This window comes from Sphaerodactylus townsendi, linkage group LG05 (genome assembly GCF_021028975.2).
Source record: "Sphaerodactylus townsendi isolate TG3544 linkage group LG05, MPM_Stown_v2.3, whole genome shotgun sequence".
Taxonomy (NCBI): Eukaryota; Metazoa; Chordata; class Lepidosauria; order Squamata; family Sphaerodactylidae; genus Sphaerodactylus; species Sphaerodactylus townsendi.
In genome coordinates, this window is record NC_059429.1 from 109,957,669 (window position 1) to 109,972,310 (window position 14,642).

At 44.2% G+C, this 14,642-nt stretch overlaps 2 protein-coding genes across 3 annotated transcripts in view; one reads left to right on the top strand and one right to left on the bottom strand.

Moving 5' to 3' along the window:
* Positions 1 to 1,224: 1,224 nt before the first annotated feature.
* On the bottom strand, positions 1,225 to 11,954 carry SYS1 (SYS1 golgi trafficking protein). Of its 2 annotated transcripts, none has more exons than XM_048496395.1 (5): positions 11,688 to 11,954; positions 10,868 to 10,967; positions 8,570 to 8,839; positions 6,219 to 6,286; positions 1,225 to 2,845 (listed from the first exon to the last, which is right to left on the bottom strand). In XM_048496395.1, the coding sequence occupies exons 3-5, from the start codon at positions 8,729 to 8,731 to the stop codon at positions 2,605 to 2,607; spliced, it is 471 nt and encodes a 156-aa protein (XP_048352352.1). In that variant the 5' UTR covers positions 8,732 to 8,839; positions 10,868 to 10,967; positions 11,688 to 11,954; the 3' UTR covers positions 1,225 to 2,604. The 2 variants fall into 2 exon arrangements, with proteins under 2 accessions (XP_048352352.1, XP_048352353.1); XM_048496396.1 differs by lacking the exon at positions 11,688 to 11,954 and adding an exon at positions 11,331 to 11,531.
* Positions 11,955 to 12,008: 54 nt separating this feature from the next.
* The window catches only part of SDC4 (syndecan 4), a 56,967-nt gene continuing 54,333 nt past the window's right edge, over positions 12,009 to 14,642 (top strand). The window contains exon 1 of the mRNA XM_048496394.1: positions 12,009 to 12,031. The gene's annotated coding sequence lies outside the window, so the exon portion shown is untranslated. The remainder of the gene's footprint in view (positions 12,032 to 14,642) is intronic.

A 14,642-nucleotide genomic window follows, 5' to 3' on the forward strand; every position in this document is an offset into this window, starting at 1 on the left:
CTGATTGGTCCCAGCAAGTATCCTTTAGCATTGATGCAGCTCTAAGTTTTCAAAACACTTCTAATTAGGGGCTTGCAGGTAAAAAAAAAATTACTTTAATCCCATACAGAGAAGGACTTGCTTACCATTACATATTGGGAGTATTGCTATATTAGAAACTCACTTAGGAAATATCAGAATACCTCTCAACAATTAATAGAAAGGCATGCTTGTCGTCTTCCATGTGGAATTAGAACTGGGAGGGGATGACTAATGGGAATTAAGAGTTGGGTCTTGGGCCTTTAAATGGGCATTATTTTTGGTGGGGGTAAACCTGACCTTCCCAGTTTGAAGCCAAGTCTCCCATAGAAACTAATGGCATTGAAAAATGTAAAGGCCCAAGGGCTCCACTCTCACTTGTAAAACACTTTCCCTTGGCTGCCCTGTGGGAACCCTGAGCCAAGCCTCCCATTTCCTTACTGTCAGGGTACCTCGGCCACCTCCAATAATGGTGTCAGGGCAATTAAGGACCAGGAAAATGCCACTTAAGGGTGCAGGGTGGCTCTAGAGCTGCCAGTGGGATTGACTTATTGGCTGCTGGCCCCAAGTAGGTCCAAAAATGGTTCCAGCCCCTTTTCAGTGGTAGACTAGACCTCTGGATTCTTGACAGAAAAAAAAGTAAGATGTGGTAGTGGTAATTAAGACATCCTGTGCTTCTTAAAGGGTAAAGTTTTTTTAAAAACCTTTTGTTATCTTAGGCAAAATGTTAGTTTCCTTAAAAAGTGCCACGTTTCCTTTATTCCTGGGGGCCAAATATAGCATCAACTATCCATAAGGTATTTGGCAATTATTCCTGCCTCTTTCCAGCTCACTGAAAGAGCAAGTGTTTTGCTGCATAAGGATCAAGGCCTGAAGGCCAGCATCTCTGGAGTTAAAAGTGACCTACCACAGGCCTTAGAATAGCATAGCCACTTCTAGCTGACAATATTGGGCTAAATGCAGCTTCAAAGGGGATATCCGAGAGGGACAGGCTTTCACTGCATGCTGTGCAATAAACTGCTGCAAACAGATTTCTTAAAAGACCATTTTCAGACAATAAGAGGAAACATGAAACACAATCAAGGGGAAAACAGCGCCATCTGCTGGAACAAAATTGGAAACCTATGTGCCTAATCCAACCTTGAAAGGGGATTTTGATTCAGGTGTGTTCGCCTGACCAAAATAACAGGGCAAGAAAACAGCTGCCTCCTTCCCAGTGCAAGGCAGAGCAAATATTTAATCAAGGACAAGAACTATGTGTGAAGGATTGCCAGCTACAGAGTATGTACAGAAACCCCTTAAAACATTTTGGGACGATTTATCAAATTCCTGTTTGCAAAATTACCCCTCCAGTAATTACAAACTGCATATTAATTTACCAATATAACTTATACAAACTAATAGCGTTCACAGATATTTACATACAAATCTCAGTGACGTGACTCAGATGAAGCAATGTTCATGGTTAAAAAGCCAGACAGATCCACTGACATCTGGGCCTGTTACTGACTAATGCTCCCTTGGCTGTGCGGAACATGGGCTGTCATGTAGCTGCTGAAACCTCTGTCCAGAGGATGTTGTATACAAAGTAAGATTCTCCCAATGGTGGTGCCGTAAAGAAACCGGTTAGCAGTCCCTGCAATGCAGAACAAGGGCCCTTGGTTATGAAGAACAGAATTTGACAATTGGAGAAAATATTTGCATCTTTATGGCAATGCATGTGTTTGTGATGTATGTTGCACAGGCTCATGAAGTATGTCTAGCTTAGAATTCAGTTCTTGCAATGAGTGACGGCTACCCCGCCAAATTCAGCCTTGCGGCTAACTGTCTCATGCTGTTCACTTCTTGGGTACTGGTAGGCTGGGGAAAATGCAACTTTTTATCAGGTGTGCCTTTCTGGCCACTTTTGTTTTCTCCCTGCTGATGTATAAAGCAACAACAGGACCATGTCTATTCAATGAGCTACAATACTCTGACGGCAAAATAAGTTTCTATTGTTACTATTTTTAATTTATTCAATTCAAATAAAAACAGTCATGTTCTTCTTTACTTATGCTCCACTTGCAAAAGAAATCCAGTGGTCTGGGATCACAGCTTGCTGGCTTTGAAGGAAAGGGGCATTATTTTATCCTCTCAATTTTCAAATAAAAAAGGGACAGCTGAAGTCAAGCAGGTGTCAGGTGTTTCGGAGAATCAGATATGTCTATACTGCTCAATGGCTATGGAAATCTTTGGAAGGCTACGCCGCTATTGTAGAGAAAGGAAAGCTCTGATTGCCACAACCCGGTCCACGTCACCAAAAGACATCCAACTTCTGTTTTTACTTTTATGTGTTGTTTTCAGAACTGAATTAGATCTGCGCCAAATGAGAAGGTCCTGTTGTAAGGGTGATAAGGTGGGTCACATCAAAATGAAACATCTACTTTGTCCATCTTGTTCGGGGGCAGGAGGATCACAAACTTCAGTCTTGCAGCCGCTGCTATCTTTAAAGAAGTTAGGACGGCCCCACTGAACCGCTTTAGCTGCAACCCCTCGTACCACTCATGAGCACCAAATTGCAGAAGCCGACTGGATGAGACAGGACATCTATACATTGGATTTGGGGGCTGAATTTAATGGGATTTCTTTCAGTTCAGTCCTCATGCAGAGGTATTCTCCAATCACAGCCATGAGCGCTGTGCACACAGTATGTATGAGCCACCAGGTCAAAGAAGAGGGAAAGCGTCTGTTGTAAATCCAGCAGCTCAGCAGGTGGAAAAAGTGAATGGTGACCGTGAAATCCAAGCACTGCTTTCCGCGCCGGACAAAATACAGTAAACCCACAGCACTGTGAAAGGTGAGGGAAAGAAAAGCGTTATTCTATCTGAATCACAGTATTCAGGCAAGGAGGGACTCAAGAAAGTAGTGAATTGAAATGACTGGGTTGGGGACACACTCAGCTTCGTTCAATTCCTCTTCTTACTGAAGTTGCGATCTCACAGGTCTCTTGTCTATACAGCACTCCCAATCCCCAGCCTAGCATTTGGGGTTGGTCAGAGAGGGCTATTTCCTCCCTTCTTCACCTGTGGGTTGGCGCCGACCCACAGTATTTATTCTGTACTAACAGACAAATCTTACACCCCACCCCCCATTAAGCTTTTGACACAGCCAGACGTTAATATATCACCACTACTGCCTAAAATAGCTACAGTCATTCAGACTACAGCTACGTTGGACCAATTAGGCAAATTTATCCCTGGATATCTTCAGAATTTACATTTGGCCAACTTTACTTCTCCTGGCTGAGCTTTGGGTATGAACCTCTCTTCACATCTCACTCTACACACCCCCAAAGGAAAAGTACAAATATTTTGGTTCATAAACCTGATGCTAATAAACCAGATTCATTTATCTAGAACAGGGGTAGGGAACCTGCGGCTCTCCAGATGTTCAGGAACTACAATTCCCATCAGCCCCTACCAGCATGGCCAATTGGCCATGCTGGTGAAAACTAAATGAAGTAACTCCTAATTTATCAGGCTGCAGGTCTAGATCAAAAGATATACTCCACTTTCCCTCCCCCCCAACAGGGGGCCAACTGTAGCTTGGAACATCATTGTACCCTCTTCCGTTTTATCTTTACAACAGTTCTTCAAAGTAGGTTAGAGACTGCGCCAGGCTCAACTAGTGAGATATTCCATGGCAAGAATGCAGATTCGAACTGAATCTCCCAGATGCTAGTCTAGGATTAACCACTAAACCACACTGGCTCTCTAGAGGCCTATTTAGCCAGTTATTTCAAATTATAAGCCTCTATCGCAGTGGTGGCGAACCTTTGGCACTCCAGATGTTATGGACTACAATTCCCATCAGCCCCTGCCAGCATGGCCAATTGGCCATGCTGGAAGGGGCTGATGGGAATTGTAGTCCATAACATCTGGAGTGCCAAAGGTTCGCCACCACGGCTCTATCGTGTCCTTCCCTTGGCCATCTTTTTGGTAAACAACTTCTTCCATCTTCTCCCCACCCTGTCCTATCAGAAGATCTGAGCAGTTCAGCAAATGCCAAGCAGAAGCGGAGGGTGCTTTAGTAAATCACCTCCAGAAGTTTCCTCACAAAACCCCTTAGTTTATAGGTGTAAAACTCACGGCCCTCCAGATGTTATGGACTACAGTTCCCATCATCCCCTGCCAGCATCATGCCAGGGGATGATGGGAACTGTAGTCATAACATCTGGAAGGCCGCGAGTTCAACACCTGTGCCTTAGTTCATGCCAATATAGATCAGTGGCTTCCAAAATGCGTGATATCACCCCATGTGGGGGCTGGGATTACCTAGAGAATGTTAAAAGGCAAGAGGGCATCAGGGGGCCAATGGGGGTGGGCCCTTTCAACTGTGTAGTTCACTAATTTAAAGATCAGGCTGGAGTTTAGATGCGAGCAAATGGCACCTCAAGTTTCTGCTCCTCTGCATGGTGCTGAAATATGGTGAAAACTATCAGAATTTTTAGTAAGTACATCACCAGAGAGCTCTAGTCAAACCAGTAAGCACAACACATTTTGAGAAGTTACCATTACATGTATCATTTTTCAAGTTATTATGGTAAGTCCTTAAAATAATAGTACTGAGTGTGGTATTTATTTTTCTGTGTTCTCAGTAACTGAATCTGTTGATTATGTAGTATGATTTTTACCTGTATTAGTGTTATTTTTGTCACAGTCTGCCCAATATTAATATTTCTAGGCTACGTAAGCGTAACCTTGTGGGTTTGGCCCTCAGTTGGAGTTTGGGATGTGGGAATGTATTTTGTCCCTGACAGGGAATCTGGAAGTTATTCTAATGTTATTTTTATTGTTTTAATTGTTATATTTTATTAATGATGTTTTATTGTGGGTTTTGATTGTTTCAACTTGTCTATGCAGCCCAGAGACACAGGTATGAGGCAAGGTATAAATATTTATCAATAATAAATAAATAAACATAAAGGATTTTCTAAGCTGTTTAAACCAAACTGTCATGAGAGAAGTGAATTACTTCTTAGATTGCATTCAAAGCAACTATATACTTTTTGTATGTTTTTAATACTAATAAAATTTATTTAAAATAATAAATGAATGAATGAATGAATGTGATCTGAAGATTTTCATTCAATAGAAATTCCAGATTGGATGATAAAACTATTTGCACATACTGTGGAAGTTTGGGTAGTGCAGGAAGAGCTGAGCCACAAAATTTCATTGAGCTGAAGCCAAAATCATATTAAGAGATTTGGTTACAGAAGGAAATTTCTGATCGCTATCCAGCACTATGAACAGTGGTTAAGAATGTCCTTGTCGAATTTCCAACATCATATTTGGTGGGATGTGGTTTTAGTGTCACCATCCTACTTCTGTCCAAGCAAAAAAATTCACTAAATGTGGTAATTTAAGGCTCCTGTTAAATGTCTTTATACATTGGGAAACTGATATTACTTCATCAAGCCTATTTACTGCATTCAGAATTTACTGAACAATGAAGCAGTTGCTAAAATGTGGTATCTGGGAGCAGCAGTGGCATAGTGGTTAAGAGCAGGTGTACTCTAATCTGGAGGAACCGGGCTTGATTCCCCGCTCTGCCACTTGAGCTGTGGAAGCTTATCTGAGGAATTCAGATTAGCCTGTGCATTCCAACACAAGCCAGCTGGGTGACCTTGGGCTAGTCACAGCTCTACGGAGCTCTCTCAGCCCCATCTACCTCACAGGGTGTTTGTTGTGAGGTGGGGGGAAGGGAAAGGAGTTTGCAAGCCCCTTTGAGTCTCCTACAGGAGAGAAAGGGGGGATATAAATTTAACTCTTCTTCATCTAAGACTCTTTTTATTAGACTTGAAAAGCTGGTATCACTAGATCAAGCTCATCCTTTTTACAGAATAAATAAATGAAACCAAAAAGTTTTACTGGACTTTGAATAAAAGTGTAATTAGTCATTATTGTTCCGAATGTTATTATTATCTTGTTTAGTAGGTTGTGCAAACCGCTATTTTGAATAATACTTTTTATAGGGCAGGGTAGGGTGCACTGGGACATGAGTTTATGGAACCAAGGGGACAGTGGCCCCCAAAAGTTATAGATTGTATGCCTGTGTGTCTAGAGTAAAAGCTGGCCTGTTACTTCATCCCTGTAATATTGCATCTGATCTTAGAAAAAATGAGACAGTGCTTAGAAATGCTGGAGATGGGTACTTACCAGGTGAGTGCATTTAGAACAAATGCCATCATAGAAACTCTCCCAGGGGGTGTGGAGAATCCCAAGATCTATAGAGGATTACAAAGGCAGGAAGCATGTAGATAAACTAGAAACCAGTTCAAGATCTACAAAATACAACACTTCTGGGCATTCTTGCTCATGAAGCCAAATCCATTTCTTGAGTTTAGGGCACGAAAAAATTCAAGCAAATGCTTCTTCTAAAAATGTAGTTTTGTATGTGCAAGTTTAAATAAACATAGCAAAGCACCCAAACCGAATAAATCATAGAAGGCCTAGAAGTAGACACTTAATAGTACTGCAAAGACTTTGGGAAAGTTGCAGAAGGAAAAGCTGCATTTGGTGCAGTTATCCAAAGAGGACCTGAAATCCTGGTTTCAACCAACTAGTTTTATCCTCTTTCTGTTGTAAGTCTGGACCCCTTCTATTTGAAAGAATATATTACATGTAACAGTCAGAGAAAGAAAAATCCTTGCGTTTCTGCAATGAATTTCTAAAAATGACATGAAGTAGAACTTAAGACTCTCCATAGACACATTTTATATGACACGCAACTGTTTCCATATGAAACCCTTTGGTTGGTGATACTAAATCAAGGAAATGCAGCAGCTAGTGGTAAATTTCAAAAATAAAAATAGATGCCAATAAAATTACATTAACTGAGGCATCAGTAGGTTAAATGTTTTTTAATATTTACTTCAAAGCAAAACAGTAAACTAGCTCTGTAAGCCCTGATTCTCCCTTTAAACCCACTCGGGGGAGGGGGGGATGATTTAAAGGGAGAATCTGGGGAAAATTTGAGGATGCCTGTCAGGGGAGGAATGTTTATGTTAGCAATACCAACATTTCAGAGTATCTTTAGGAGACCCTCCTAATGATACCAGCCAGGTTTGGTGAAGTTTGGTTCAGGGGGTCCAAAGTTATGGACTCTCAAAAAGGTAGCCCCATCTACTATTAGCTTCCATTGGAAACAATGGGGGCTGGGAGGACCCACTTTGGGATCCATAACTTTGGATCCCCAGAACCAAACATCACAAAACCTGGCTGGTATCAGCAAGAGATTATCCTGATGATACCAGCCAGGTTTAGTGAAGTTTGGTTCAAGGGGTCCAAAGTTATGGACCCTCAAAAGGGTAGCCCCATCTACTATTAGCTCCCATTGGAAACAATGGGGGCACCCCCTTTGGACCCCCTGAACCAAACTTCACCAAACCTGGCTGGTATCATCAGGAGTGTCACCTGATGATACCCTGAAAGTTTGGTGCTGCTAGCCCAGGGGTAGGGAATCTGCGGCTTGAGAGCCGCATGCGGCTCTTCTACCCTTGCACTGCGGCTCCACGAGCCGAGCCGCTGGCCCCATCCTTGCCTACCCTGCAGGCAGCAGGGCGGGCGCACCAACTGCCCACGGCCGGCTGGGCCGTGCCGCGGACTTCCCCTCTCGCCTGCCCTGTTGGAGCGGGGCGGGTGCTTTCCCGGCGGCCGGCGAGGCCGAGCTGCTGGCCCCATCCTTGCCCGCCTTGCAGGCAGCAGGGCAGACGCATCCATGCGCTTCTCAGAATGAGCGGAGTAAAGGGTAAAAAAACCCAATATATACAGTGTTACCTTTATTTTAAATGTCAAAAATTATTTGCTGCTTCAAGTGTTATCTTTTCCCATGGAAAACGGGTCCAAATGGCTCTTTGAGTGTTAAAGGTTCCCTACCCCTGTGCTAGCCTAAAAACTGCGCCCCCTAGTGGCCGACAAAGTAAAAACCCTAAAATATTTTTTAAAATACACCTCAAAAAATGTGCTGAAAAATTTGACTTATATGCGTATATACGGTATATGAGTATATATGGTAGCTGGGTGCAAATTACAATGCAAAACAATGCAAACAAAAAACTGTCCAAGCTATAACATACAATAAGGCAGAAAACAGGTTACAAAAAGTAGAAGGCAATGCAGTAAAAAGGATATACATACAATAATCATCGTAACAGACGATAATCCTATTCCTTTACGAAAGTGCCCCAGAACTGCTCCATTGTACCATAGTTCCAGTCCATTCCTAAAAATATCTTCTTCAAAATTTCTGTTCTGCACCTTCTGCTAAGTGACAGAAATGTAGGGACCTCTTTTGTATTGGGAGGGGTCTCTTTTGTATTTGGAGGGGAGAACACAAAATCTGGAACATGCCCATAATTTAAGGCAAACATCTAAGCAATTTTGGAACTCAAAGGTGGCAACAATCCTGTTTCACAGCAATGCTGATTTTCAAAGTTTTGTATTTTTCTTACCCTATCCAATACCAAATTTAATTATCACAACTTCCCTGCCTCAAACTAGATGCCTACCTCATAACTGAAAATCTGGTCAAGGGATGGGCTGCTCCGTAGCAGGCTGTCCACCAGAGCCAACCAAAGCCCTAGAGAGCTGTAGTAAACCACTTGCATAAGCACGATTTGGGAGAGGATGAGAACAGGATCCCAGACATAGCTGCGGAACTGGGGAGCCATTCCTCAATCGGGAGCCAGCTGGCTGATCACATACGAGCCAGTAATATCATAACGTCCCAAGTGCACATGTCAATATCCAAAGACAACACGGAGCGAGGCCATCAGAACCTGAAAGGGAACACAAGTCATTACTGTAAATCATTACAGAGAAAGGGATCATCAACCAACTCGCTCTCCAATAAGAGCAGACTGGCTATGTAACCTACTGGAAAATATCCCAGTGGGCTGCTGCCCTGGTGCTGTTGCAGTAATGATAACTGGCATTAGCTCACAAACCGCAGTGCCACAGGTTTATGAGAAAATGCATTGGGTGAGCCAAAGGAGCAGCAGTTGGTGTAGTGGTTAAGAGTAGGTGTACTTTAATCTGGAGGAACTGGGTTTGATTCCCTGCTCTACTGCCTGAGCTGTGGAGGCTTATCTGGGGAATTCAGATTAGTCTATGCACTCCGACACATGCCAGCTGGGTGACCTTGGGCTAGTCACAGTTCTTTGGAGCTCTCTTAGCCCCACCTACCTCACAGGATGTTTGTTGTGAGAGGAGAAGGGAAAGGAGTTTGTAAGCCCCTTTGAGTCTCCTATAGGAGAGAAAGGGAGGATATAAATTCAATTCTTCTTCTATGTTAATTTGCTGATGCTGCTAAGCTGAGTGGCCCCCTTTGCACTGGCTTGTAGAGATATTTTAACTTCCTAGTGTGCTCCTGATCCATACACAAGACTGGCACTGGCATTCATATCCTTTGGCATTGCTCAGGCATAGCAAGACCTTAGGTCCCATAAGAGTGCCAGTATAAACAACGACACAATTGGACTAGAGACACCACCACAAACCTGACCCAACATTGCATCAATAATATGGATAGAAGGAAAGCAAGAAACAGAAACTGATACTGGATGGCTGGCTGGGCATTGTTGGATTTTTTTAAAAAAATTGGTCTCCTTAAAGCCCAAAGGCAGCGTTCAGATCCAAATATGTTTCACTTACAAAAAGCAGCCAATAAAATTAATATAACTGATATCACAATAGGATCCTGTTCCATAGGGACAGAACATAAGAACTGGCAATCTGGAGTTGGACCAAAAATTTCTCTACCTCAGCATTCTCTGACCAAGAGTGGCCAATTAGGTGGCTCTGAAAACTCATAAACAGGGAATGAGAGAGACAGCTGTAACATCCTGTTTATCCCCAGCATATGGTAATCACAGGTAGATTGCTTCTGAACAGGGAAGTTTTGCCAATTAGCTTTCAGAATTAAGAGTTGCTGATAAGATACTTCTATCTGGGCCCATAACCTGTTGAAGCAGCGGCTTACTCGCGAGTAGGTCACCTTGCAGGATGCAATGCAAACAAGAACCGAAAGACACACAGTCACCAGTGCAGTTCTGTTTATTGCTAACTACTGTCAAAGTGCTCCGCCAGACCACAGGTGTTTCCAGGCACACTTTACCCTGTAGTCTGTGCCAACTATATACAATTGAGGTGCCAATCAGGTGCCCATGTCTTATCTGACTTTGCACACGGTACACAGTTGTGCACACAGCCCTAATTGTGCACACGGCACCTGCTGGAAGGAGGGTCCACCTGTCATCTAGATTTTGTCCATCTAAACACATGTTCTGACAAAACATTACTATTGAAGTCATCATCCCAGCCTCCAGTGGGCTTGGGGTGGGAGTGGGATTTTATCGCCTTCCAAACTGTTGTGGATCTTATTCTGGTTTTATATTATTTCCTTGTCTGATTTTAATAATAATGATTTTATTATGTTGTAAGTCGCCCTGAGCCCTTTGGGGGAGGGCGGCTAATAAATCGAAAATATAAACAAACAAACATAAATAATCAGTAGAAGGACTGACTCTCCACTGCTAGCACTTATACATACCAGTTTCAATTTTATTAACACAAATTTTCTTGTGCACATACAAGAGAGATTGATGGTGAATGGTCACTTAGTGACCACGCAAGTTATTGCATGAGGGATCTAAGCCCATTCTCTACCCATGGGAAACCCCAACGTAAGCAGATGTGCGCTCCGCGCCCCCCTCCCCCGTAATGCTGCTCATGTACATAACAGATTTTTCTTATCTCAGTTCCAAAATCTGTCCTTCTGTTTTGAATCTGTGTATTGGAAACTTTACCTAGTCAGTAGGGTGATGCAGTAGATAACATGGCAGGGGTGGAACTTGGGCAGCAAAGGTCAAATTCTGACTCAGGATTGCTTCACACAGAGCAGAGTTCCTATGAGGAAGAAAGCATGCAAGAATTAGTCTGAATCCTAAGTATATGAAAACGTACACTTCAACTGTTATGCAGAAATTGTACACAGTGTCTTTTATATAAGAACTTTTCAAGGTTCAAAGTTATCCCTGATCATGAAGCACATTGTGGGTAATTGTGAAGTCCAGCATTACCCTAACACTAGTGGTGGTAGTAGTGGGCAAGGGGGAGGCTCAGGCTAGGGGAAAGTGGCTGTAAGGCCACCTAGTGTGTCTGCAGCCAGGATAACACCTGCCCTTCAACCAACTGGGGTCCCTCCAAAACCACTACGTAGATCCAGTTACTAGCAGGGTTCTTTTTATAATTTCCAGCAGCGCAACTTACCTTCTCAGGCACACTGTGTCATACACAAACTCTCGAGGCCACCAGTATTCCCATCAAGAGCTACCTAGCTTTGAACGGATATGGCTACCCCCATAGATGAAGGAAAACTGCACCTGTTGAGTTTCTGCCCTTCACGAAGGTGTCTAAAGACGCAGGGAGATCTGCGAAGGAAGAACACGCACTGCTCTCTCCCCTCACCCCCATTTCCATGAGCGCAGCGCCTCCTCCCTACCGGATACCCTGGCATCAAACTCCCAAACAGGCACCTAACTTCCCTACTTTTCTCCTAACTTGCACCCTCCTCCCCCTCCCCCTCCCCGGACCTTGAGCCAGGCCTCGTCCAAAATACTGTCCCACCTTAATGCCGGCCAGAGCCGTCTCGACAGCCGACGACTGATTCCTGGGGTTCACCACCGAGTCCGCCCCGCACCGCTGCTTAGAACACAGTCCAGCTCAGCCATAGAGAGGGAAGGGAAATGTCATCACCACAAAGACAAGCAACCACAGAGAACGATTTCCGCGCCTAGAGAAGCACTGAAGGAGACGCAGTTGCATTTACCAGGAGGAACGGCTTTGGGAGGTCTCCGGCCAGAGTACCAGGAGTCCGTCCCGGGATTTCCTGTGCGTGAGAGCAACGAGAAGATCCTAGAGCGTCGTCGTGGAGCGGCTAGAGATAGATGCCAACGCCACCCTAGATTCAGGTTACATCAGCATACAGTTCCGGTTTAAGTTAAATGCCTCTTTAATTACAGCTTTTAATTGCAGTCACTCCGACAATCGTCCAACCATGCATTTATTAAGCAGAGAGGAGGCTGAAGTTGGTTCCTGGTTCGTTCCTAGTTTCTTATTTGCCATTCCTTGTTTCTGCATCCTGATTTGGAGAATTTAAAAAGCTCTGCACTCCACGCATCAAGAATCCTCACATTCAAAGAACTCTGATATATGGTAGCTCCTGGTCCAAAGCTTCTTGTGGCAGCTGCTGCGAAACGGAGTGCCCCCAGGACAAATGCACATACAGACAGTGGAGCCCAGCTGAACCCCAAAACAATCTTACAATCTTACATGAAGATGCCAGCCACAGATGCAGGCGAAACGTCAGGAGAGAATGCTGCTAGAACACGGCCATACAGCCCGGAAACCACACAGCACCCAAAATCTTACATTCCCACACTCCGGAGGCTCTCCTCTGCAAAAAGATATATGGGGTGCCTGGTCCAGATACTGGTTCTGGCACCCCACGTTTCTATTTGGTTGCCACAAGAAGCCTGTTTTTGAATAAGGAACTGGAACAGATGCATGCTCTCTGCACTCCAAAATGAAGTTTGAACCACCTCACATCATACACCTCCACATTCAGGGAATTTTGCTCCCAAAGATTGTGTGGGAATGTGGGGGAAATGTGTTTGTGCATTTGCCTGGGGGGCTCCGCTCCCCACTTTGCAGCAACTGAATGGGAGACCTCAGAATACCAGGGTCATGACACTGAGGCAGGCAATAGTAATCCACCTCTGAAGGTCTCTTGCCTTGAAAACCTCACCAGGGGTCTCCATGTCAGATGTGATTTGATGGCACAAAACAAAACATTATTCTTAATGGGCATATGTATTATCGTAACGTTAGGATCATACAGTTGGTGCAATCATTAATTTTGAAGTAAATACAGCATAATGTTTTATTCAAGGCCTGATAATGATATTGCTAATGCGTTATCTCCTTTCCAGGAGAAATGCTTTCACGAGCTGGTTGGCATGGTTCAAATCTTGATGACAGTGCAAGTGGAGCTATGGCATCTTGGGAAATTGAAGTGCAGTGGGCAATAGTGGGAACTAAGAACAAATTGGGAACCAACCACAATTTCCTTAAGCAAATGTATTTACATTTCAGGTTGCAAAAAGGCATGAGAGGAGATGGTACAAAGCAAAGCCATTTTAAAACAAGATTCATTCAAGGGAGTAATCAGTCCACTGTTATTAAAATCTAGTAACACAGATATCAGTCTCCCCTAAAGGTGCACACAATTGTGAAGGTGCAAGGGACAATAGAATATCCAGTTTTAACTCACCACCATCTTCGGGTGTGTGTGTTTGGCAGCCAAGTCCGATGGTAGCCTGTGCCCGCTGGACACAGGCTGCAGTTGGGCTTGCCTTCACCACCTTTATCGGAGGTCTGCGGTAGGGAGGGGGCAGCTGCAGGCAGCCTGTGCCCAGCTCTGATCCTGCCAGGATCCGAGCTGGGCACAGGCTGCAGCTGGGCTTGCCCTCCGCACCTTTATCGGAGATCCTGAGAGGCCTTTGATGGAGGTGGAGAGGCTAATGCCAAGCCAACCCTCCCCCCTCTATTGAAGGTACATGGATGCAACCTGTGCGGGGGGGGGGGGCATGGGGGAGTGTGTCCAGGAAGCGAATTGTCTCTGGGCGCCATTTCCCCCAGATATGCCTCTGCTTCAGTCATTCTTGAATTCTTGTCAGCTGCCACCCAATTGGGCATTGAAACCAATCAGGAGCTTTAGGTCGTGATTTGGGATGTTAACAGAGATGTTTTGGAGCTGTTTGCAAAAATTCATCCTTTATTGGATCATCTGCTCTGTCCATTGGGGCATAGGCCTGTACAGCAGTTGCTTTGGCATGACTATGAGCAAAACTTGCTGTGATGATCCGGTCATTGATGGGTTGCCAACCAATGAGTGCTTTTTCAGTTCAATTGCTCAGGATAAGACACCCCACATCCATGCCAATCTTCATGACCCACATACAAGATGGTCTTGCTATTGCTGTTGATCCAGCTGTTTGTTGTCCAGCTGACCACACTGACACTAAGAATGTCCAGCCGGTAGTCGTCAAATGCCCACAGGAGTTGGGCAAGTCATCAAATGTGGTATAGGGTTTGTATGTTCCATGTTCCAGCTCTTGCAATGTGTTTGGCAGGGAAGATCGTTTCTGACATCAAGTACTGGACACCAGTGCCTGTTTGCTCTGACACCATCATATCATGACACCGAACTCGTGCCTGGCTTATTATAAATGTTTGAAGTTCTTTTTGTTGTTTCCAGAACCATTGGGGCTTTATGGGGACGGGCTGCTAGCCTGACGTTCAACCTTCCTCCTTTCGCATCCAGGCTTGGGACCGGCAATGCCAGAGTTATCACATTGGTAGAAGGCATTATGTAGGTTTCATTTGGATGACATAAATTAAATGGGTGCTATCATCTAAGTAAGTAAATATTTGGATGATGTAATGTGCCATATATGGCAATTATAGAAGAGTGTCCAACACAGAAGGGAATATGTGGCCATAAAGTGAAAATGGGACTCT

Excerpts from the sequence above, each read along its gene's own strand:
- SYS1 (XM_048496395.1), bottom strand. The coding sequence starts at position 8,731 with ATGGCTCCCCAGTTCCGCAGCTATGTCTGGGATCCTGTTCTCATCCTC. Across the intron at positions 6,287-8,569 it reads ACCAGATTTTCAGTTATGAG|ATCTTGGGATTCTCCACACC; the intron begins GTAGGCATCTAG and ends AATCCTCTATAG. Across the intron at positions 2,846-6,218 it reads GTTCTAAATGCACTCACCTG|TGCTGTGGGTTTACTGTATT; the intron begins GTAAGTACCCAT and ends CACCTTTCACAG.